Consider the following 24,602-nt stretch of genomic DNA (forward strand, 5'->3'; position numbering starts at 1 on the left):
GTGTGTATTATCCCTGTACTGTGACATCACTGTGTGTATTATCTCTGTACTGTGACATCACTGTGTATTATCTCTGTACTGTGACATCACTGTGTGTATTATCTCTGTACTGTGACATCACTGTGTGTATTATCCCTGTACTGTGACATCACTGTGTGTATTATCCCTGTACTGTGACATCACTGTGTGTATTATCCCTGTACTGTGACATCACTATGTGTATTATCCCTGTACTGTGACATCACTGTGTGTATTATCTCTGTACTGTGACATCACTGTGTGTATTATCCTGTACTGTGACATCACTGTGTGTATTATCTCTGTACTGTGACATCACTGTGTATTATCTCTGTACTGTGACATCACTGTGTGTATTATCTCTGTACTGTGACATCACTGTGTGTATTATCCCTGTACTGTGACATCACTGTGTGTATTATCTCTGTACTGTGACATCACTGTGTATTATCTCTGTACTGTGACATCACTGTGTGTATTATCTCTGTACTGTGACATCACTGTGTGTATTATCCCTGTACTGTGAGATAACTGTGTGCGTTATCTCTGAGTGTATAGGAGACACACTTCAAATTCTGAACATACTACTTTTGGTGGTCACAGTAGACTGGGGCCAAATTACACTGCCCCTGCTATAAACCCAAATTCTGGATGGTATGGTGGGTGTGTATCTGTTGCCATAGGTGTCCTATATACCAGTGTGTGGTGACACTCTAGCTGTTAGGGCTGTAGGGATTCTGGGAGGAGTGTTTGTCCTGTACTCCATAAACATTTAATAAAAAATCTATTTTATAAAAAAAAATATTCTAGTTCTAGCCTGACTTTTTATCTAACCAACAACATGACCCGACTCCCACTCCAGCGACATATACGTAGAACATGATCTGCACTAGGATTGGCTGCGAGATCAGCCAATGAGGTGTAAGAAAAGTCCCGGGGCCTAACCTAACAGCGTCGGTGATTGGCGGAGTCAGCAGCCAATGGGAGCAGCCGCTGACTAGAGGACCACCGACTACTCTTCAGCAACAAGCTGTGGGGCGCTGCTCCGGAGACTTCTCTCTGGGTTGCCGGGACCGGAGGAGACTTTGGCGGGTTGTGAGTGTACAGGACGGTGCCGTTCTGTACCGGAGACTCCTAGCAGTTGTCGCCAGCCGGAGCCGGGCAGTGTGCGCTAGTTCCCGCAGCTGAGTGTTCGGAGGGGATGGAAGAGATGCGGCCTAGCGGCGGCCCCACGTCCCAGCCCTTCCCGGCTCTCTTCCCTCCGGGGCTTCATGCTATCTATGGGGAGTGCCGGCGGCTGTACCCGGAGCAGCCCAATCCCCTGCAGGTCACCGCCATCGTCAAGTACTGGTGAGTCCCAGCTGTGTCGTGGAGGAGGGCGGTCCCGCCCCTGATGTATCACGGTGGCTTATATAGAAGTGTCCGGCTACTCGTAGTAACATTGTAGTCTATGGCAGTGCGGGGCTGCTATGTCTGTCACTGCCTGGGGTACAGGGGACACCTGTTTGCTTTTGCTTTCTATATTTGGGCTCCTAAAGTTGATCCCATCAGACTATTAGGGCATGCTGGGAACTGTAGTTCCACAAAAGCCGGAGTGCGGATGGTTGCAGACTCCTGATCTAGAGGATCTGATGTGAAGTTCTGTCAGTTGGTAGAAATGACACTTAAGGATGTATTCACACAATGCAAATTGGTGCTGTGAAAGCTGCATCAAAACGGTCTCAGAAAAAAAAAAAAAATTCATGTTTTGTGTCTGTCATCAAAGTTTTTTTCAGTGTAGATCTGACTGCGCTGTGTGAATTCACCTTTAGCTTTCAGTACCGTGACTCTAAGGCCAGGGGCTACATAGTGAATAAAGATCACGGGGTCAACCGCCAAAAAATAAACCATGTAGGGTTTCTGTAACTAGACGGCACGGTGGCTGCACCCTCGGGGTGCCGGCCATCTTTGAGTTGTGGCCAAAGTCTCCTAGTAGTCAGTCCAGTCATCTAGGACCCCTCCTCCGTGTATACACGTCTTGTCTTGTATATACCACACACAACACTTAATGAGCGATTGATTCCTATAAGACCCGTCTCTTATCCTCGTGGGATCTGCGGCTCCTGCGGAGAATTTTGCCCCAGGACAGCCCTCGCTGTAGAGGAGTCTATGGGTGGAATTTGAGCTATCTTTGTTGAGGACAATCTGGCCCAGGGCAATTTCCAGGAACAATAAAGCAAAAGTAAAAGCTGATTACTGGAGTCTATATATTTAGGGTGCATTCACACGGAATAATGTGCAGCGTGTTCTGGCACATATACGGTGTGTGAGACTTTGCGCGCCGTAAAAGCGCCCATTGATTTCAATGGGAGTTAGTCTCGTATACGCCGCGTTATTTTGCGGCCGTGATACGATCCAGGCTCCCATTGAAATCAATGGAGCTTTTACGGCGCGCAAACTCTCACATGCCGTATATGTGCCAGAACACGCTGCACGTTACTCCGTGTGAATGTACCCTTAAGTCCTGAAGTGCCCCAGATTTATTTTTTTTAGGCCATGTCAGTTTTCTGATTTTGACCCATGGAAGACGCGCATTACATTCTGATGCCATCCGTGTATTCTTTTTTTCCCATGGACCTACAAATGGCCTAACATGCAACAAGTGTATCGCAGCTTCTGCCACTTGATGAGTTTGTCGTGTCTTTGTGTAATGGCCAGCAGTGCATCGGCATCCTGCCCCTGTATAGGCTCGGATGCTGCGACTGAAAATGGATTCTGCGTGAAAATGGAGCATGTCGCGTTTTTTTTCCGCTAGCTGAAAAAAAAACAAAAAAACGTGACTCCCATTGAAATGAATGGGAGCTGATTTTTGAGGCAGATTCCTCGTTAAAATCCGCCTGCAAAAAGACTCTGTGTAAACATTCCCCTGTTTTTATGATCGTAGCTGGGATCAGATGTGCAGAGCCGGTCACGGTGCAGCTTTACAGGTAACATTTTGGTGACTCATATTATTAGTTATTACTGTAAACTTGACAAAAATGTTCTAGACAAGGTTTGCCCTGAATGGTGGCAGCAGATGACCACCTTTGTTTAGGGTGAAGCTATACCATGCTAGCAAGTGATCAATACCTGCATCTTCTTGTGGGCAAAAATACGGCCTTGCGTCTAATATTGTGTGCCCATTAGGGTACAGCAGAGCAGTGTTAGACCATTTGTAGCTCTACAGATTCATGATACAGTCCACAAGATGGCCGACATCTCAGTGTATGAGGCTACAACACACTCGCGCCAATGCTATCAGACAGGAAACCATCCGATGTGTATGGCGGCCTCCTGAGTCTACCCAACAGTAGATCAGGGGTAAGAATGGTTGAACATGCCCAATCCTTTTGCTCCCTGGGAGACATGATACCGCTAGAGATGTCTGACTGCAGCGTCCTCCTCTGTCTATTCAGAACATTCACACTTGGCCTGGACCGAGCTTGTATGTGTATTGTGGGGTGGGGGGGGGGAGGCGGTTTAATGAGCTATCTAGAGAAGTCTTAAGACGAATAACATATACACACACACACTCTCACACAAAGTAAATTACATTGTACACCCCTCAGGCTATGACTGTACACTGCTTTCCATGTGGTACCCGTGTATCACATTGAAAGCAATAGGTAAAAAAGCTTCCCATTGAGTTCAATGGGTAGCACGCGTAAGACTGAACCCGTTGAAGTCAATGGGATTCTGTTTTACGGCGCTCACTCTGACACGTGTTTACGTGTCAGAATGAGCGGAGCGTTACTTCATGTGAAAGCAGTCTTAGAGTGACTGCATCACTAGTATCCTTTTTGTGGGTATTTTTAAGGGTATGTCCACATATTCTGTAAATACTTAGTGTCTGATTGCTGGGGGCCCAACCACTGGGATCCCTGACCATCATGAAAACAGGGCCCAAATGCACCCTCCATGTGAATGAAGCCTTCACGTCCGTTGGGGGGTTGCAGTCCTAGATATGACTGGAGTTCTTGTTGAGTATGCATTGATGCTTTATTCACATGGGGGCTGCAGGGGGTTCAGGCCCCGATTCTTCTGAGTGCTGGGGTTCTAGCGGTCGGTCCCCAGGGATCTCTCACCCCTCCTGTGGATAAGGGATACGTCTCTGTAATGACATAACCCCTTTAAACAAATGTCATCCACAGTGGTCTAAAAATCTGCAGACTTCATTGACTTGTGGTTCGGATTTTATGTCCCTTTCTGCTGCATTATAGTTATGGGATTGCTGCAGACTTTACCCTATAAATCCCATACAAAAACTGCCCAATCTGGGGACTTTGCTGCAGTGTTATGTGTCCTGTGTGGATATACCGTGAGGGTGCGCACGTGTGGATGGTCGGGATCTTACGGGTAGTGGGTTATAGTGGATATCTGCTTTTGCTTTGTTCATCCAATGATACTGTTAGCTGCTATTATGGTATGTTATCACCCCTTCCTTAGTGTTATGTGCCACCCATATACAGCGCCTATTAGATTATCAGGCTTTTATATTTCTATTGGTTCAGATAGGATGACAAGTCTTGAGCAATATCCGCAGCTTGTGTTGTTTGTTGCAGCGTAGTCAGGCTGGTTGTTTATTACATTGTATAGGATTGCACTAGATTAATGTCCTCTATTTGCATTGCTCAATGAAGGATGTCATTAAACATGATGGGGCTCAAGGCTTGGAGATCATCCAGTCTGATATACTGTAGTCAGGCTCCAAGTTTCTAGGCAACCCCTCAAGGAGTTTAGACAACTACCTAAGAGGCCTGTTCCTTCGGCCCTGTGGACATGGGGAAATAATCGTCTGGAAGCGCAATTCCTTGTACTGTAGTGATCTTTGGTGCTGGGGGTCCAAGGAAGGAATCCTGTCTCCTGATTGGGTCCAGGCTGGGAAATCTGTCCGATGTTATGACCTCATTGCCTTGTATGTGTGAGACCTTAGGTGGAGGACCAGACTTATCACCCTAAGCTAAAGCGAGTCTATCACCGCCCCCCCCCCCCCCCCCCCCCCAGTGTATTCATCTGCCATCCCCTTGTTACACAGCACATTATAGTGATACACCTCACATTTGTCATGTAGGTCACTTTTTTTACACTTGTTGGGGGGGGGACTTTCAAGACTTAGGCTCTGTTCACACGGGGAGCGGATTGGTGGATTTTGGTCCTAAGAGTGACGCGGGAAGCCACACCACAATAGAGCCAAAATGCGCCTGCCACAACTGTCGCGGCTTCCCCCTCCTGAGTAGGCTCCAATGAATAGGCCTAGTCCAGGCTGGGGCTGAATCAGGTGCCGAATCCGCCTAAAGAAAGGGCAGCTCGCTTCTTTCTTCTGTGAACGGCAACATGCTGCTCACTGGAAAAAGTAGGCTGATGGTCTACATAGACCTCTATTGTGAGGGGGCGGTTTATGAAGTTGCTTCAACGCCATAATCCGCCCCATGTGAACGGGGCCCTAGGCAAATGAAGCCGTTGGTGTACTGGGGGTGGGCCGGCAGCTCCATGGAGCATGGCTCTGTCTTCCCAAGTCGGATAGGTGATGATATAGTAGGGGGAAGATGTACTGTCCCTGCATGGGAAGATGCAGACAGGAGATGGCACTTATTAGGACAACAGGGGTCCCCGAGTCCCCCATGTGAATAAATGTGACTACCACTCCATATACTTATTCCAGTCTGACTATAGAAGAGAATGGAGTGCTAGTCACACATGTATGCTACTGCTCCATGCACACAGGAGACAGGGGCTCTTGTTACCACTTAGGGCCTTTACCCCCTGCCATTAACACTTCTCCTATAATGTTCTTTCTTTTTTTCCTTTTGCTCGCTTCTTCATGGTAAAGGAATACTGCAGTGACCTATTTCTTCCTACCTTGCAGGTTGGGTGGACCTGATCCTCTGGACTATGTGAGCATGTACCGTAACCTGGGCAATCCCACACTTAACGTTCCTGAGCACTGGCATTACGTCAGTTTTGGGCTGAGTGATTTGTATGGAGACAACAGAGTACACGAGTAAGTGACACCGGATCGCAGCTACTGGATTTTCTCTTTTCCTGCGAAGCATCCAGATTTTTATTTTGTTCTCTTCTTTCCAGTAATAAAATGATTTAAACTTCCCGTACAAATTTAATAAATTACTTTAATCTTAGAGTAAGGCCCCATCTTGCAGAAATGCTTTTTTGCTGTGGTTGTTTGAGCCAAAGTCAGGAGCAGCTACAAAAGAAATGGGAATATAAAAGCAGGTCTTGGACGTTCCCCTTCTGTTAAATCCACTCCTGACTTTGGTTCAAAAAAAGCCACTAAATCTGCAACTAAAACCACTGCTGGGGCTTGTCTGGTAGTACAAAATCACACATTCATGAAACAAGGACTTTGGCAGGGAGACTGTATGTCCAGCTGGGGGTCTGGTTTTGGGGAACTCCCGGTCACCTGATTTCTGACATGGCTTCTATTTCAGTCTAAGGCCAGACATTGCAAGTTTTCCATATAGTTAGTAGCGTTTTCATCCTTTTGTGTTGCAGTCCTCTGCCGAGCATGCAGTAATAATTGACTTGCTGCGTGTTCAAAACCTGAAGAACAAGACACTCGGTGCTTTATTTTTCTGCAGTATGTAGAATGGCACTTGTACTGTATACAGTGGATGGGATTTCAACATCACATTAGATTACCTGCCAGCTATTTTGGTACGGCTGTTGTGTTTACACCACATGTGGCCTTAGCCAAATGGAGTTTCTTGCCTTTGTAGGATTATTATGTATAATTCTTCTTATCCAATACTGCTCTTTGACATAAAAGCCTTTGCAAAAACTGCTTTGTGTGAACCCAGTTGGTGGAGCTGCAGTCTGACAGCATGGTGCATTCTTGCCCTGATGTAGCTTATTTTCTACCAAAATTAGGAATAGATCTACTTCAGAGTAAATTGGTCAGGATGATTTCAGTGTCTATATACTGGGTCCTCTGGACAGATGTATAATGCAGGGGTCAGCAACCTTCAGCGCTCCAGCTACTGTGATACTACAACTCCCAGCATGCTCAATTCACTTCCATGGGAGTTCTAAGAACAGCAGAGCGAGTATGCATGCTGGGAGTTGTAGTTTTACAACAGCTGGAGAGCCAAAGATTGCCTGCCCCTGGTCTAATGCATCCACAGCCCCCCCCTTCCGTTTACCCAATAGAGACCAGAGCAGTGTACTTTTGGCTTTTTTGGGACTGGCCTAACTTCTTTTTCTGCAATTTGTTGCACTATTTCCTATAGTATCATCCCTCCTAAAATTTTGCTTGCTTTAAAGCAGGGGTAGGGAACGTACGGCTCTCCAGCTGTTGCAAAACTACAACTCCCAGCATGCATACTTGCTCTGCTGTTCTTGGAACTCCCATGGAAGTGAATGGAGCATGCTGGGAGTTGTAGTTTCACAGCAGCTGGAGAGCCGAAGGTTCCCTGCCTTAAAGCCTAGTGTAGACCATTTTGTGCCAACTGTTGGCGTCACGTTGTGATAGAAATGAGCGTGACGGAAGGGGCCACACGGTGGCTCAGTGGTTAGCACTGCAGCCTTGCAGCGCTGGAGTCCTGGTGTTCAAATCCCGCCAAGGGCAAAAAAAATATCTGCAAGGAGTTTGTATGTTCTCCCCGTGTTTGCATGGATTTCCATCCCATATTCTAAAAAGACATACTGATAGGGAAAAATGTACATTGTGAGCTCTATGTGGGGCTCACAATCTACATTTAAAAATAAAAAAAAGAAATGGGCATGACGGGTGAAGTCATTGTGGACTCCTGTACTCAAAGCCCATCCCAAACAGCAGATCTACATCCCATCATCACACAGATCACTGTAGAGAGATATGTCCATGTTGGCCTTATAGAATTGCCATCCAAAATGATCACAACCAATCATAAACCACAAATGTTTCAGAAACTGTCTGCCCGAGATCCCTAAAGTGTTACTAATGGTAGTCTGATATTGCTATGCATTGGGCACAGCCTCTATGTTCCCTGTACATGTCTGTTTAGTGTTGGCGAATTGTCCAGCCATTCCAGAAGTTGCAGCTGAGGCTCTGCCAAGTTGTATATATTGTGCGAGGCACAGGAGGGAGGTATATGTGGGGGGGTTGTCTTCTGCGGGGCCTTTGTGAACAGCTTGAGGTCATCCAAGGAATACGCTGCTCAGTGTATATCACACTCTCCAGGAGACCTGGCACTTCTCTGCTGTCAGCTGCTATACAAAGCTAAAGACGAGGAGGGGGCGTCACTTCTTCAAATACCCTCTGTGTGAATGCGATAAAATATACATAAGAATTTACTTTCTGCCAGTGGTCAGCTTACACGATAGAGGGAAATGAGGGAATTATTCGGCCATTGTTTAGTCTGAGTCCGCACTCAGGTTTAAGTCAGAGGTAACTGTTGGTGCTTGATGGTATAGGGTAGAAGTAATTCACACTCGGTGATACTTCTGTACTACACTTATAGGTTAAAAAAAAATCCAAAAGGCTTTTGAAGGGAATCTTTCACTATGTGAACTTGGCTAATAAGCTTGATTATTTAGATTTTTGTCCTAGAAGCAGACGCTGGAATATGTGACTACCCCAATATCGGATGAATGGGAATCTATGTAGCGTTGACTCAGCAGCTAAGGCCCGGTTCATTTCTGCACATGGGTTTCCATTCAGGGAGTCCGTGTAGGGACCCCCCGAAAAGAAACCTAATCCACATGAAGCGGTTACCTAAGAAAACCCGTGGACCCCATCGTCTATAATGGGGTCCATGTGGTTTCAGTATGAAAAATGCAGAGAGAAAAGTGCTGCTAGCAGGACAGAATGGCCCGAACGCTGATGTGAACCGGGCCTGAGCTGCAGATTTTCTACAATGGAACTGCACGCAGGATATCTTCAACCAATGACCGTACCAGGGCCGCAGGTTTTCTGTAGTGTTGTAGTTAATTCACGTGTTCAGTTTTCACTCTTTACAATGCGTAAGGTGATTTCATCCACACGGAGTGCACTCCATGTAGGTCTGGTTAAATCTCATCATCTTTGCCAATATTGAAATACACAGTGTATGATCTGCCTGCCATTGTGGATGGAAAATCTGCAGTGTATCCGTCCTGTGTGGACATACCCCAAGTCACATTGTATGTCTGTGTGTGGCCTCCTTCGTATGCTCTGACGTGACTCCTAATGGGGTTAGAGATCGACTTGATCCTATTTTGTTAGCAAATGTCAGAAGTTGTGCTGCGGGTGTGACAAGGTGCAAGTCAGCCTGGGGGTGCTATTACATCAATAACCCCCCCTCTTTGGTAAATGAAGGCTTTATCTGCATGCTGGAGGTAGACCTCCCCTGAAGAAACGCCGAACATATGGAAACCTTTCCCTCCTGTGTATTTGGTTTCAGATTGGGATTTGTTTGAGCTAGTTAACACCATCAATAACGCAGAAGCGCAGAGGCCACCTACAGAGCGGGAATGGTCTGTATTCATCCACATGCTGTAATCTCAGAGGATAACAAATCACCTCCCCCCTCCCAAACATAACATTATTGTCGTGCATCTCTGCAAGCCAGATTTCTGGTTTATTTTTATATAGATATCATAATTGATCGCATATGGATGTATCTGGGATCAGAATATTTTCTGCAGTTCATTGACTTGTCCGAACCTTGTGCAGCTGCGCTGAAGTACTGAGAGTAGGGGGTCTGCAATCGCCACACACTGTAAGCAGAAGGGGGCTACTGTATATCCCCCTGCCGCATTATTAAAACTTGGGAAAACCTTAATATTCTATTAAGGGCAAAATCTGTGGCTTTGTTGTCCTGAATCCTCAGTCCTATGTATGTCTGTCCATGAATGGATGAGTCTGTAGCTCCAAGTCCATGTCCTCTGCAGCACATCCATCCACCTAATGGGGGCCAGAAAAATTGTCCTTTTGGCTTGTCTGGTTGCTATATTTTGGCACTTTTTTGCTATGAGGCCTTAGACTACAACAAAATATCCTGTAAGCCGTCTTTAAGTGTGATCTTTACTCTCTTTCAGATACACAGGACTTGATGGACCGAGCGGGTTTGGCTTTGAGCTTTCCTTTAGACTAAAGAGAGAGCCCGAGGAGTCCGCACCACCAACATGGCCGGCAGAATTGATGCAGGGGCTTGCAAGATATGTATTTCAGTCGGGTAAATATCACTTCCATTCTGCTGTTGACTTTTGGAAAATAAGGAAGCAAAAAAACCTAAAAATCTTCAGGATCGTTTGCCGAGCAGGAAAATCTGCACCATAAAAATCCATGAATTTTATTTTATTTTATAAAAATTGATCTATTTTATAGGTTCAAAGCTGACATATATGAAAATAACTTACAAGGCAACTTTTTTTTTTGCCTTCACTGTACGCTTGCGAGTTTCAGTGCAGATGTTTCTGCAGGTAAATTGTATTTTGGTCCTGATTCTGATGTGGGAAGCCGCATCAGAATTGGACCAAAATGTGCCTGTGCGGCTTCCCCCTCCGGAGTAGGCTCAAATGAATGGGCCTAGTCTGGAGGGAGGTGTCGCGAGGCGGACACTGAGGCTGACTCAGCCGCGGAATCCGCCTGAAGAAAGGACAGCTTGCGGAACATACCGCTCACGGCAAAAGGAAGCTAGCGGGCTACATAGACCTCCATTGTGAGGGGGCGGATTCTGAGGTGGATTCGGCGTCAGAATCCGCCCATTCTTGCCCCGTGTGAATGAGCCCTTAGCATGTACTTGTATCCTTTAGCATCTCTATGGAAATCCACATCCGAATTCTATATTTTTTGTTTTGTTTTCCCCTGTTAGCTGCCTCAGATCTCTCTCTTTTGCACTAAGGTAAAAACCTGCAATAAAAAAATCAGTTGTATATATTGACCTGCTGTAGATTTCTTATCACTTTAGTGACTCATTTGCTTTCTTTGTACTCCGATACACATACAAATCCACAGCCTATCTGCTACGTGTGAACATGCCCTTAATTTTCTCAACAATGTGACCCATACTGAGGCTAAGCATATTTCAGATACCAGGTAGCCAGTGCGATCTGCTCCCGGCATATTAATGTCTGTGGATGTTCTTAATGGCTAAAATGGTGTAAGTGGCTTCTAATGTCTTCAATAATGTCTTCTCCTGGGCGGTGTTCCAGCACTTGAGATGCATTCATCCATTCTGAGCTGGTCCCGGCACAATGTGCATTTTTGTAGTGTCACTTCACATTTGTAATGGATGTTGAATGAGCGACCTATTCCTTCAGATTATGTAGGCAGGCCGTCTTCTTTCAACTCCTTGTTTCTTAATGATTTGTGAAAACTGTGACTGGGAACCACTAAAGTCCTAAGATGGGTCTTGGAGCATTAAGCTCCCATTGAGTTTTGAGGATATCCTGAATCCTCCCCTCTTGTTATAATGCAGGGATATACCACCATATGCAAAAAAAGAGGAGCATGATCTAGCGCCACCTTTTGGAAAGTATCTCCCTATAGATTAATGCAATGTTTTCATATAACCTAACAACATAATCTGGGAATAATAGACTAGCCAGATTAGGGAGAGGACAGGGTACTGGCTATGTGAGAGGTCTGTGTGGGTCAGCAGGGGTACACACGCACCACAAGGACTTATTAGACTACACATGCCCTTCTAAGAATTCTGGGAATATGCGCTGTCTCCCTACTGAGACATAGTATAGACAACATTCGGAAAATACACCAGATTTGTCAGTGTACAGACTGATGGATGATAAATCCGACGTATCTTCAGATTATCTAGCCTGCATTTATATCATCTAGTCTCTGGTTAGTGTATTCTTTTGGGGGGGCTTTTATGTAATTTAAAGGGGTCTTCCCTTACTTCAGATAGGTTATCAATGCTCCCAGCACCCCCACCAAACAGCAGATTGAAGGGGAGTTGTTGCCTGGGTAAGCGTGGCATCTGCTTACTGTTTAGAAGGGAATGTATGACAATGACCACCCATTTATATTCTGCATTATGATGTACTGCGAGGAGTCTCCCACTTAGGACCCCCTATGTATGAGCCAGAAAGACGAGTCTCTTTATAAGAGCGGTGTCCTATAGAAGGCAAACTCTGGCCATAGACCAGACACATGGACCTGCCACATACACATACATCTTTAAAGAAGTTATACAATTAAAATGTATTCCCTACCCACGTGATAGACGGTAATTGCTTGACTCCTGGGGGCGCATCATAAGTACAGCACTATGTCTGGCAGCCCCATCACTATTTTAGTGATGTAGTAAAAGGTCCTGAAGTCACTTCTGGTTTATTACATAAGAACGAAGATCATAATTAAACCTCCTAATGCCTTGTGCCATTCCTCCATTACTCCTCCTGGAATGAATGGTCATTTCAGAGTGTCTGTACATGCTGAGCCTGCCCAATGACAATTAGAAGATACAATACAGCAATAAAACCTGATCTAATCCATGGTATTCCTTATCTCTTCAGAAAACACCTTCTGCAGTGGAGATCATGTATCATGGCACAGTCCCCTGGACAATAGCGAGTCTCGAATTCAGCACATGCTTCTCACTGAAGACCCTCAGATGCGACCGGTGCAGACTCCTTTTGGTTTTGTGTCCTTTTTACAGGTGAGCGTTGCATTGAATTTCCGACCACATATGGGTTAGACATGGCGTTAAACCCTTAAATGGAATGACTACCAGTGTCTATTCTAATGAATCCACAAGACAGGGGATAAAGGTCTGACTCTTAGGCTGGGTTCACACGATGTATTTTGGCTCGTAATTTGGCACATAGACGCCGCGGAAGATTTTGCGGGCCGTATACGTTCCCATTGATTTCAATGGGAGCTGGGACCGTATACGTGGTGCATACGGTCCCGGCTCCCATTGAAATCAATGGGAGCGTATACGGCCCGCAAAAGCTCCCGCAGCGTCTACGCGCCAAATTACGAGCCAAAATACATCATGTGAACCCAGCCTTACAGGTCCGATTGCTTGAGACCTCCAGTGATCATGAGAAAGGGGGTCCCTGAGTGCCTCATGTGAATGGAGTGGTAGTGGGTTAGATTGCAGTGCAGGCCTAGGCCCCGCCAGAGGATGAGCCTAATTTATTACAAGACGTGGATACAGCCAATATTTATAAATCTCTCATAGTGAGTCAACCTCTCCTAAGTGAAATAACATTCGTGTCCCTGTGACCACAGGGTAGAAGTAACTGAGCACACCGATACAGCAGGATATGAGCAGGTTGTAATATCTTAGATTACATTACTGTTGTGTGAGGTTGCCGCATCAGTGATGTCCTTATTAGTAAATGCATGTATAACGTGATAATGTGTACATTGGTTTCTCTGTTAGATAGTTGGTGTTTGCACTGAGGAGCTACATGCGGCTCAGCAGTGGAACGGACAGGGAATACTAGAACTTCTCCGCACCGTGCCAGTGTAAGTAGACTTTGTGGTTTATTTTGCTTTCATTATGTAAACTTATTTTTTTTTTGCATTTGGCCAGGATCTGTGACTGTGATCACTGACTCCTCGGGCCTTGCATGTAGGCCAGCTGTGCAGTCTGTGGATCTGTAGAGTTTTGCTCTGTATTTTGCACGCAGATTGTTAATGGTAAAATATTTTTGCCTACAGAGCCGGAGGACCATGGTTGATCACGGATATGCGAAGAGGAGAGACCATTTTTGAGATTGATCCCCATTTGCAAGTATGTCTACCTCATGAGAACCAGAATAGAGACTGCAGAAGTATCTAAAGATATAGACATATTGGAGGGGATTTAAGAAGTCCAGTCTTTAATCCAGTTTCCCAATGGTGCAAAATTCCCCAGTACACAACATTTGATATCGAGCAGTTTGGAATAATGCACAGGGACAAATGATTTACTACTGTAGGATACTTGGCTGTAGGGGTAGAATATTTAAGAGGTCAGAAGGCAGCATAATGTAGTATGAACAAGGCCTTACTGTTCGAGCACATGTAACACATTGCACAATAGAATAGCTGGGCAGCGGCTGGTGGTTTCATCCCCTTCACTGCTGCCTAGCAGCGGCATACTTGTACCCAAACAATAGAGGCAAAGTCAGGCACGGACATTATCTGCTAAAAGTGAGGCACATTCATTCTGGTCACTGAAAATAATTTATTGTGTACCAGGAAGTGGCGATGATTCTCCATGGGGATTATCACGGCGGATATCTTACACCCCTTATAATAAGAGCTTATATTGTTGGTGCTAGGGTCAGATTAGGATCAGAGTAGCTGTGTATAGTTAATTTACTTATTGATCCTCATAGGACAGTAAGGCTGATCCTATATCGTCCTGTACCATACACTAGTTTGACCATCATTAAGATCTTTTCTATCAAGGCGCAAAAGGCTATTGTTACAAATATTGTTCATTTCATTGCTGCAAAAATGTAACAACCCTTAAGAAAAGTATACACAAAACAATTATCATTGTGTAGGCCTTTCTAGCCACTCGTTGCCATATACACTGCCACACAAGTTTACCCTTATAGCCTGCCTGTCTGGGATGGGTGACAAGCCTGTGCCCATCTCCTGAAATATTTCCATGTGTGTAGAGAACCTTTCAGGGGTAATCCTAGCTTGTAAGGTGATGGCATATTGCTAGGATATGCCATTACGGTACTTTATCATCCAGTCCTGGACACTCAGGAGGCTCAACCCTAGACTTCACAATTGCTAAGTGTGTTTGGAGGTTTTGGGGGGTTTTTTTGTTTGTTTGTTTGTTTTTTGTTTTTTGTTTTTTTTTGGGGGGGGAATTCCCCCTGCAATATACTCAAGTTGCCCCATTCACTTGTGTGGTTACGGTATAATGTCACATAGCTCTGCCGCCTGTACTTGCTTCTTACAAAGGTGTGGTTTTGTCACATTCCATTTTTAAGCAGGAGAGAGTTGATAAAGGAATTGCGACAGAAGGCTCTAACCTCAGCGGCGTCAGCGCTAAATGCGCATGGGATGATCTAAGTCGCCCTCCGGAGGATGAAGATGACAGCAGAAGTATTTGTATAGGCACCCAACCACGGAAGCTATCTGGCAAAGGTTTGTTTGTGGCAGAGGCCCCAATAAAATGGTTATCGTTAGAACATATTAGTCCTATTGTACATGAAAGCTCTGTAACTCTCTGCTTGTGTTCGTTGCAGATACAGAGCAGATCAGAGAGGCGCTGCGAAGAGGCCTAGAGATAAACAGTAAACCTATTCTACCTCCGATAAGTTCACAGCGGCATAATGGCCTGAACCATGACCGAGCACCGTAAGTGGACCACAAAGTACTTACAGAATAACCTTAGTGATCAGTCCATTCTGATTCTCTGCATGATGAATGATCAGGTTTAAGCTCTGGATTTAATCATGTGTTAGGAGTAGAGCAGTTAGTTGTCAGAGTTCTGCTTTTTTCTGATCCAGAGCTCCAAATCCTCTGCACAGACAGATTTAGTTGGTCTATTTCTGCCACCACTAGGGGGAGCTTACTGCGTTTTGTTTAGATCTGCGTACATTTAACACTGTATATAGTAAGCTCCTTATTTCCCCCCAGTGGTGGTAGAATTTTGTCATTTAACTGTTTTTCATGGTATTTGGACCTGATGAACTATAAAGATCTAATAAGGCTCCATGCACACCCCCATTCTGATGAACTGATCAGAAGCTCCCATCGAGGTAAGTGTGCACCCAAGGTGGGTCGGTTGTGTGCATGGGGTCTAAAGAATACAGAAAGTTGTCACTTAAGGCTAGATTCACATCTGCATTGTAGTCTCCGTACAAGACTCCACTGAAAATCAGCGGAGAGAAAATGGTTTCTGTGTATTGCCATTTATTGGTTATTTGTGTTTTTAAGAAGCCGAAAAGATAGCCTGGAAAGTGAAAGTTCGTCGGCCATAATCCCTCATGAGTTGATACGCACTCGGCAACTGGAAAGCGTCCACCTCAAATTTAATCAGGAGTCTGGAGCTCTTATTCCGCTTTGTTTAAGGTGATCTTTTCTCTTCTGATGTGCTAGTTTTTCTTGTAAAGGGCTTTCCAGCTTAAAATTATTTACACGCGCTCCTAAGGATGGGTCATCAGATTGTTGGGGGTCTGGCAGCAGACAAGTCCACTGTTAGCTGTTTTGAGCAATTTCTACACAGAAATTGAAGCAGGAAAGAGACAGCTCCGTTCTCTGTGTAGTGGCCAAACCCGATTACTACAGACCGGCTTCCGTTTACTGAATGGGACCTTAATTGCAGTAATCTGAATGGCTACAATACAGAGAACAGAGCGGTCTCCTTCCTGCTCCAGTCTCTGTGCATAAGCTGCTGAGAACAGATGAACAATGGGGATGTTGGGTGTCGCACCCTTACCATTCTGATATTGATGGCATATCCTTAGGATAGATCAGTAATATTTATAGCTTGATATACCCATAGGGAAACGTAAGGGTGTAACTCAATAAATGTCTAATCTAGGAATACCACTTTACCATTCTTGTGAACATGTGGTTGAACCTTTCCCTTCTTCTTCTTCATCTAGGGGTAGACTGTTACATGGACGACACTTTACATATAAAAGTATTACTGGAGACACGGCCATCACGTTTGTGTCTACAGGTGTAGAAGGAGCCTTTGCTACAGAGGAGCATCCTTATGCAGCACATGGTCCTTGGTTACAGGTAAGAAGTCTTGTCCGAATAGGGGTAAGGTTAATGCGGTGATTTTCAATCACATGATCAGGTAATGGTGAGATTGAGGCAGGTCTTAAAAAACATTTATTGCAGAAAGTCGCTGCATATTTACTCTTATTTTCTGCAATGGGGTCCAGCATTTTTCCGTATTACTTTTCCGGTATTCTTGTTGAAATCTGCAAAATCTTCATCTGCTAAGAGAAGTGTTTTACAACCTCCTTGTGAAGAAAAAAAAATCTAGTCTGATATCCCCTGTATACACTGTGACTGATCCTACTCCTAATCTCAAGTGGGGAAGAGAAACTGATAGGCATAACGTGGGGGCACCTGAGACGGAAACTATTTTCCAACCTGCTTTTCACATATTAGATCATAGATCAGAAGCTATCTGTCTGTTCAGCACAGACAACTGCCTGCTCTAGAGGAGACCCATCCCTTTAAGCGGAAGTTCACACTGAGTTTTTTTGGTCAGGATTTTGGGGTTGTATCCACCTCAAAATCCTGACCAAAAATATGGGTCTCATTGAAATCAATGGGAGACGGTCAGTGCTTTTTTTCCGTGAGCTGGTTTGTTCCAACTCCTGGAAAAAGAAGCGAGATGCTCATTCTTTCAGGCGGGTTTGCCTCGCGACATCCACCTGAAGACACTCCCTCCTCCCGACTAGGCCCATTCATTTGGGCCTAATCCAGAGCAGAGTGCGCGACTGCACTGCACCGGCATCCAGTCGCAGCTACCGTATTTTGGACCAGTCCAAAAAAACTCCGTATGAACTTATCCTAACTTTGACCAAACTTCTTTTGACACCTGCTACTGCTTGGCAGCCACTGTGTCCCAGTATCTGAATGTGGTGGATGGTTTTGGTGGCACAGGTCTTTCAGAAACCTGAGCATTCACTAAATCTACTTGCAGAGCTCTGGTTCTCAATCATGGCACATACCCTCTGATTCTGCTCAGCGTACCCCACTGACCTAAAGACCCTGTTCATAGGAGCTAATGATTGTGTAAATATTTAGGATCATTAACAGATAATTTTTCTGGGACTTTCTCCCAACAAGCAATCAAACTAAATGGGAAGGTGAGTGATCACTTTAGGAATCGGCCCTTCCCCATGAAGTTTGCACTGACCTGTGTAACTGGTCAATGCAAACCATCTCTAATCGATGCGTTATAGTGTCAATTAGAGCATGTCCTCGTCTGTATCTGCTCATATAATAGGGCCTTTATCCATAATGATCATGTTTGGCTAAGGGTAGATTCACACAACTGTTATGAACGTTCTAGGATAAGGGCAACGGACAGTAGTAGATTGACTGATGCAGATGTGTCCCCTCCGCCTGGTGCATTAACGCTCATGTAAAACATGACTGAAGCTTTCCGTCATGTTTTTTACTTTTCTTGAGGAAAAAGCCACGCATACAGTTCTTTACATGAATCAATGCAGTCTGACCCCAAACAGAGGGGGCGCTCTTGGCCTCCATCACTCTGCTACTATTTGTGTCCATTGCTCTTATCTTGAGGGACAAGAGCAGCGGATTGTAGTGTGAACATCCCCTAAATCAGTGTTGCAAGCATTTGTGCGAATGGTATAGAACATCCGGGACAACTATTTTGAGTTTAGGGTAGTAGAATATCTATAAAAACAAAAAAAACACAATGTATACTAAATAAATATGTACCATGTGCAGAGTCTGACCTATTCTATATGGCAAATGTGTCTAAAAGTAAGAAAACGTAAAATGTCTCATTAGTAAAAAGCTGCTTAAAATTTGCGCCATATTGTTCCCCGCAATGAACACCATTGGCGTGCTGAGTATCCCGGGCATAGAACAAAAAAACGATTACAAAGGCGCTCCTGCTATAAAATCTTCCCTTCGGAAAGCGAGATCAAATGTTTTGCCAATTACACAGAAAGGCAGAATAAAAGGCTCAAACCATTTTATCTTCTCAGATTTTGTTGACAGAGGAGTTGGTGGAGAGGATGCTGGAAGACTTAGAAGATTTAAGCTCTCCAGAGGAAGTAAGTTCTCTTCAGCCCATAGAGGAGGGGGGGGGAGGTTCCTGTGTGTGCCAGACTTAGCGCCGCAGCCCTAGATTTCTACATCAAACATGGGAACTCAGTGGAGTGTGCCATTTCCTGCGCTCTGTAACGGGGTCAGGCATCACAATCATTCATTTATTAACTCCAGCCTTGTAATCGAGTTTAGATCAGAATACAGTGCACATGGGAAGTAGAGACCAAGCGCTGGGAGTCCACCGCTCTATTACTAGTATTTCTCCTGGGAAGCCACGCACTGGGCTATAGAATAAGCTCTGGCCAATGGCCTTACATGTACCTGAGGAGTTTGAGGCTGCACTTGTACTTCTTCCTTCTGTTAAATCCAATGGGATACATATTAAGCACTTTCTTAAAATTTCCTTTTCCTTAAGAAGCCACTCTTGGCTTTGGCTCAAAAAATACTGCACAAAATGGCCTCAGCTTAAGGGTTTTTTTCTGCTATGTGTGGATGGGTGTTTAAATTCTATATACTAGACTGGTGCTGTAGTTCACATTGGCGAAACCACTGCAGACATGTCGTGTCTCTTATCTAAATGCAACATACACTTGCAGGTTCACATCTGCGCCTGGTCTCCACTTCTTCAGGCAGAAGACTGAAACTTAAAAGCGGAGACCCGGGGCGCAGGTGTGAACCTACCCTAATTTGTCCAAACTTCCTGGATTCCTGAAGCAACCTTCCAGATTTCCGCTCTTGTTCGCCATCCCCTTTGTTGCTCCGGGCTGTAAGGCCAGTGTATCACCATTTTGCATTTTCTTATTTCCAGTTAAAATTGCCAAAGGAATATAGCTGGCCGGAAAAGAAGCTGAAGATCTCCATCCTCCCAGACACAGTGTTTGATAATCCGCTACCCTGAGAAAGAGGCAAGGTTATTGTCTACCCCACCCCCACCCCTAACGTTCAGCACAGTCTATTGCTGTAAACCAAAGGAAAGCAATTACTGCACAACCATGACATAGAGACAATGGACACAGAGGCTTGTGTGAAAATTCAGCCCACTTGGTTTTTATTTTGTGATCCCTAAGTTACATGCTGGTGTGTCTGTCCTCATAGTCAGTACACACTGCATGACCAGAACCTGTACCCAGCAGGCAAGTAGTGGACTGTTCTGATCACCGGCGCCATTACTCTGGGGTTCACTCAATGCTGTTCTCTCTTGGACTATATTCCAGAACACACAATGTTATCCTGTTAGTTATGACACTGGAACCCACTAGTGGTTAGACTGCTAACTACATCAATGTTCCTTCGCTTCACCGTCCACTCGAACGTGAATTAGTATATGGGAGAGGAGAAAGAAAACTCGGCGTTCTTTTCCTCATAACGTTTGACTCACTGCTTACATGTAGTTTAGTTCGTATTACTCCATGCAGCTCCTTCTATATGTATTCAGTCAGGTTCATATTGACTTGTGACCACAACTTGAGTACATATAGCTGCATGTCCAGAAGCGTAACTTGGGTTTATGCCTTGATGCATTGTTGCCTATTGAAGCAAGTCTATGAAATGTGTCAATGTTTAACTCTAATGTGCGTCAGAAAGATTTAGACCCATCCATTACTGTTTAATGAGATGTCTAGTTTGTAAAACATCTTGGGGTCTATAACAATCTTTTCAGACGGAGGGCGTCTCTCTTAGGAGGATCCAGCACAGCCTTGTATTGCACAGGCAGCCTATTGTTTTCTAATAGGTACTGTGTAATACTCTGTTTTTCCTCCGGAGGTGCTGCAGGGAGACTAAATACTATCTGCTAAATCCCCAGCAGGATAGAGGTCACTGAGGCTCTTTTTGACCAGATTATTGTGTAGATTCGTTAACAAAACTGATATTGAGCTCCATGTCCTCTTCTCGGGCCTTGACATCAGGTTCCTTGGTCGCATGAGTTGTATATGAAAAGACCCCATGTAAAAAGTTAAATACAAAGCATCAAATTCAGTGTCTGACCTAATATAAGTGCTATGTGGTGGCTGCTGTGCACCCTGCTCTAATGCTAAGAGCAAATCGTCTGAGGTTATGTCGCCCTCTACTGGATTAAACACGATCTACTATCTATGCAGTCAGACGTCTACATCGTATGCAGTGATTATTACTAAAATCTTAATGAAAGCTAATGAGATGTTTAACTAAAAGAATGCCAAGCCCCTCTGCAAGTTGGTTAGTATGGCTGTAGGAGACAGAGAAAGGAATCCTTTGTGTTTCTGGGAGAATGCATGTCACCTCAGATAGTGATCAATGTATGGCCTATCTGCAGGATACATAATAAGCATCTGGTTTTTGGGGGTCTCAGAGTCTCCGTTATGAATGATAGTCCTATACTAAACTCTGGTGCATTCACATCTGCGTTGTTTGGTCTATCATAGGCCTGGAAGAATGGGCAAAAAAAAAGCCCATCTGATTACGGACAACCGATCCACATGGATCCCCAATAGTGTTGTCGCTAATAAAGGATAGTGGTTGTTTTCTCCGTAACATTGGCAGACGAAAAAGTCAGTGCTGGAAATCGATTTCTACTCTGTAGATTCACACCAGCGTCGGCCTGTCCATTGTTCTGGTCCGTCAGCAGACTAAATTACATGAACTTTTATAGCTTCTCTGTCATATCCCGCTTTTGGCGAGGGCACCAGAAGACACTTGAGCGGTTTGTGTCAAATGATAAATATGACTCTGTACACCAGCAGGAGGAGCTTACTGCTTCATGTACAGATATATCCAGAACTCGGCCATGCAGCAGATCAGTCCCTTTCAAATGAATGGGGCTGAGCTGCAATACCAAGCACAGCCACTAGGTAATGTACGGACAGCACTGTGGTTGTTGGTGAGTAGTGAAGAGGTCACCGCAATTAGTATTATAGTCCTGACAACCCCTATAAGGCACAGCAGTTTTTCGTCATTGGGCTTCATTTAGACTTTTTATTTTATTTATTTTTTTAAATAAATCTGTGCCACCATTTTGTCATTGCCAGCAGACTGTCAGCTGTGATATGAAGCTGTCTTGCACTGAAGACTGTGTGGGCATAGCCTTTGTACCCATACCATGAATGATGAGTGGCACTGAGAATTTAAAGGGGTTTGTTTATAGCCTATCCTAAGGATGGGTCAAAAAAATCCTTAGGTGGCTCAGTGGTTAGCAATGTACCCTTGCAGCGCTGGAGTCCTGGGTTTGAATCCCGCCAGGAACAACATCTGTAAGGAGTTTGTGTTCTCCCCGTGTTTGTGTGGATTTCCTCCCATTCTACAAAGACATACTGATAGGAAAAAAATATATACATTGCAATCCTTACATCTACATAAAGAAAACTCCTGGCCCATGATATTTGGCGCTGTAATGAGGAAGCTCTGATCTCTATAAAGGTACATTTAAAATTTATAAACCTTTTTGGAGAATCTCCAAATTGGGACTCCAGTGAAAAACACTACAGACAGTGTCTGCCCGGCTTGAAGTGGCTGATAGCAGAGAGCAGCGGCTCTTCCCACCGATCAGGTTTCACTATTCGGCCTTCTAAGTACAGTGTACACTCCACGTGACATGTATTGGGATGTCACCCGGCCTGCAGGCTACACATCCATAGGGTGTCCTAGTAACTGACCTTATAGTATTCTGACCCGACAATAGGAAACAAGTGGATGTGTTGTAACAATCTCTGAATTGTTTTCCGTATAACGTCATTTTGTAACTTATCTTTTTGTATCTTTTATTTTTTTTGTGTGTTTCTTGTAGTTTGTATTGTAAATTCTCACTGGTTTAGTTTGCAGGTAGATTGAGCTTATAAATTACTTTTTGTAATTTGCAGATCACCAAATTTATTATCTTGTTTGTAAACTAAAGGCATTAAAACATATTTGTACAAAAGACTTGATGTATATTTATTTGTGAGTCCTGTTACATGTCAACTAGATGAGGCCCTGTATATACGCTGTATATACTGCATGGCTGTGACCAAGAGCTGACACTTCTCCCTTCAGATCCCCTCCCCCCCCCCCCCCCCCCCCATCCTCTGGAGTTGTCCTGGAAGTGATGATATGACCCCCATAGAGCCCTGATCTCCACATCATCCAGTCTGCCTGGGAGACAGAAGGATTGGAGTAAGCCTACATCCACAGAAGATCTGGGCTTAGTTCTCCAAGATGGCGGGAAGAACCTCCCAGCTGAGTTCAAAATCTGTCTGCAAATACGGAGAAGAACTGATGGAAAGCAGAGGGCAAAGGTCACACCAAATATTGATGGGATTCGGATTTCTCTTATTTCATTCACTTTATTTTAATAAACTATTAACACTTCTATCTTTTGAAAGTATTCTTACTTTACAGCTTTTTGGAAAACGACCAACTGGAATGGTGGCAAGAGCAGCATGGAGGTGACCCTGTGCATGTGGTGACCCATGCTGTGTTGTAAGTGAAACTGATGTCACATCCCAAGTCTAAGGCAGTCACCAGCCACACAGTCCATCGGAAGGCGTTTGCACGACATTGAGCGTAGAGCCCCCCCCCCCCCCCTTCCTTCCTAGATTCAGTAATACCCAGAGGTTTGGTTTGGAGAACATATGGGCAATACCATGAAGAAGCCTTCAAAAAGGAACATCACTCCGGTCATAAACCTGGAATGATGATGTAAGGGGTGGTACAATGTACGGTAGCCAAACCTCTCCAATATTCTTCTCACGTTTGCCAAAATCTCAGCTTCACATTGAGTTGGTCTCGGACAGCCATTTATCCAAAGCATCCCAGGGCAATGTCAGCAGGCAGCATGGTGCTTGTGCTACTGTGGCCTGTAGCGTCAGCAGCCAGACTGGGTGGTTTGTGTGGCATAACATCCCTCACACAACCAATACTAACCTCCTCTATGGCCTGCCAAGGTATAGAAGTGTGTATAATTCTGTGTGGCACTCATACTCAATAAATCGAGATGTTCTGAATATTCCTTTTTTTTTTTTTTTTCTTTACTTCTTGGTGTTGCTGTTTCAATGGTTGGTGTGTGCATCTATTTATCATTATATATGACACACAAATATATAACATTTACATATATACCTACACACATGCATATACACACACTTATACTGTATATTTCATACATATATAATATATAATGTTTATTACACACTAAAATTAACTTTCCCTTAATGGGGTTGTCCAAAATGTCTTATTATTGCGGCCAGAACACCGGACGGCGGCCTGGGAATCGGGGAAATTATGATGTTCCTGAATGGACCTTTCAGCCTGATGTTCCTAACTCCATGGGTGAAAAGCTGCAAATTGGTGAGCCTAAAACAGTTTCTTCTATCTCGTGAATGGTATATGAGAAAATCTCCCACATTGTTATTCCCCTGTTTCTTGAGCAAAGACGAGTCTTGGCCGGATGTGCACTTGTACTTTATCCTGGGTAACCACTATTGGTATTTGGTCCCTTGCTAGGGTGTGTAGTATTGTTGGGTCTGTCAGATCATTCGGGATCTGTATAAGTTATGTTTTAGATTTCTCTTGCATCATTACTGGAGCTAAAAATAATTGTTTTGCATCTTTCAAAAATAAGAAAATCGAAATTCCGATTGAAAATTGTTGCTAGTCGGGGTGAAAAATGTTTTATATATAATATTTTTACTAAATCCCCAACCTTAATACACGCAATATGGTAAGATATTGAAATAAAATATCCAATAATATACTGTAAAAGAATGCAATAAGATATAATTTTTGAAATATCACGCCATATTCTGTTAACCCTTTAGTATATTTTTTGCAGTAAACACCGCTTCATGCACAAGTCTTGGATCTGTAATTAAATGTCACATTCGCTCTGTTCACTCGTGTCTGTTTTCTCCATTGTTCTTCTCCATAAGCAGAAGTGCTGGATCCC

General features: G+C 44.3%; 1 protein-coding gene across 3 annotated transcripts; it reads left to right on the forward strand.

Moving 5' to 3' along the window:
- Nucleotides 1-1,033: 1,033 nt before the first annotated feature.
- Nucleotides 1,034-22,554, forward strand: SUFU (SUFU negative regulator of hedgehog signaling). 3 transcript variants are annotated; one of them, XM_075257538.1, is made up of 12 exons: nt 1,034-1,368; nt 5,903-6,037; nt 10,051-10,187; nt 12,490-12,632; nt 13,365-13,450; nt 13,646-13,718; nt 14,920-15,076; nt 15,178-15,289; nt 15,872-16,006; nt 16,543-16,681; nt 18,643-18,711; nt 19,515-22,554. In XM_075257538.1, the coding sequence occupies exons 1-12, from the start codon at nt 1,220-1,222 to the stop codon at nt 19,602-19,604; spliced, it is 1,425 nt and encodes a 474-aa protein (XP_075113639.1). In that variant the 5' UTR covers nt 1,034-1,219; the 3' UTR covers nt 19,605-22,554. The 3 variants fall into 3 exon arrangements, with proteins under 3 accessions (XP_075113639.1, XP_075113640.1, XP_075113641.1); XM_075257539.1 differs by having other exon boundaries at nt 14,923-15,076; XM_075257540.1 differs by lacking the exon at nt 19,515-22,554 and having other exon boundaries at nt 18,643-18,986.
- The last annotated feature ends 2,048 nt before the right edge of the window (nt 22,555-24,602 follow it).

Source organism: Leptodactylus fuscus, chromosome 10 (genome assembly GCF_031893055.1).
Source record: "Leptodactylus fuscus isolate aLepFus1 chromosome 10, aLepFus1.hap2, whole genome shotgun sequence".
Classification (NCBI taxonomy): Eukaryota; Metazoa; Chordata; class Amphibia; order Anura; family Leptodactylidae; genus Leptodactylus; species Leptodactylus fuscus.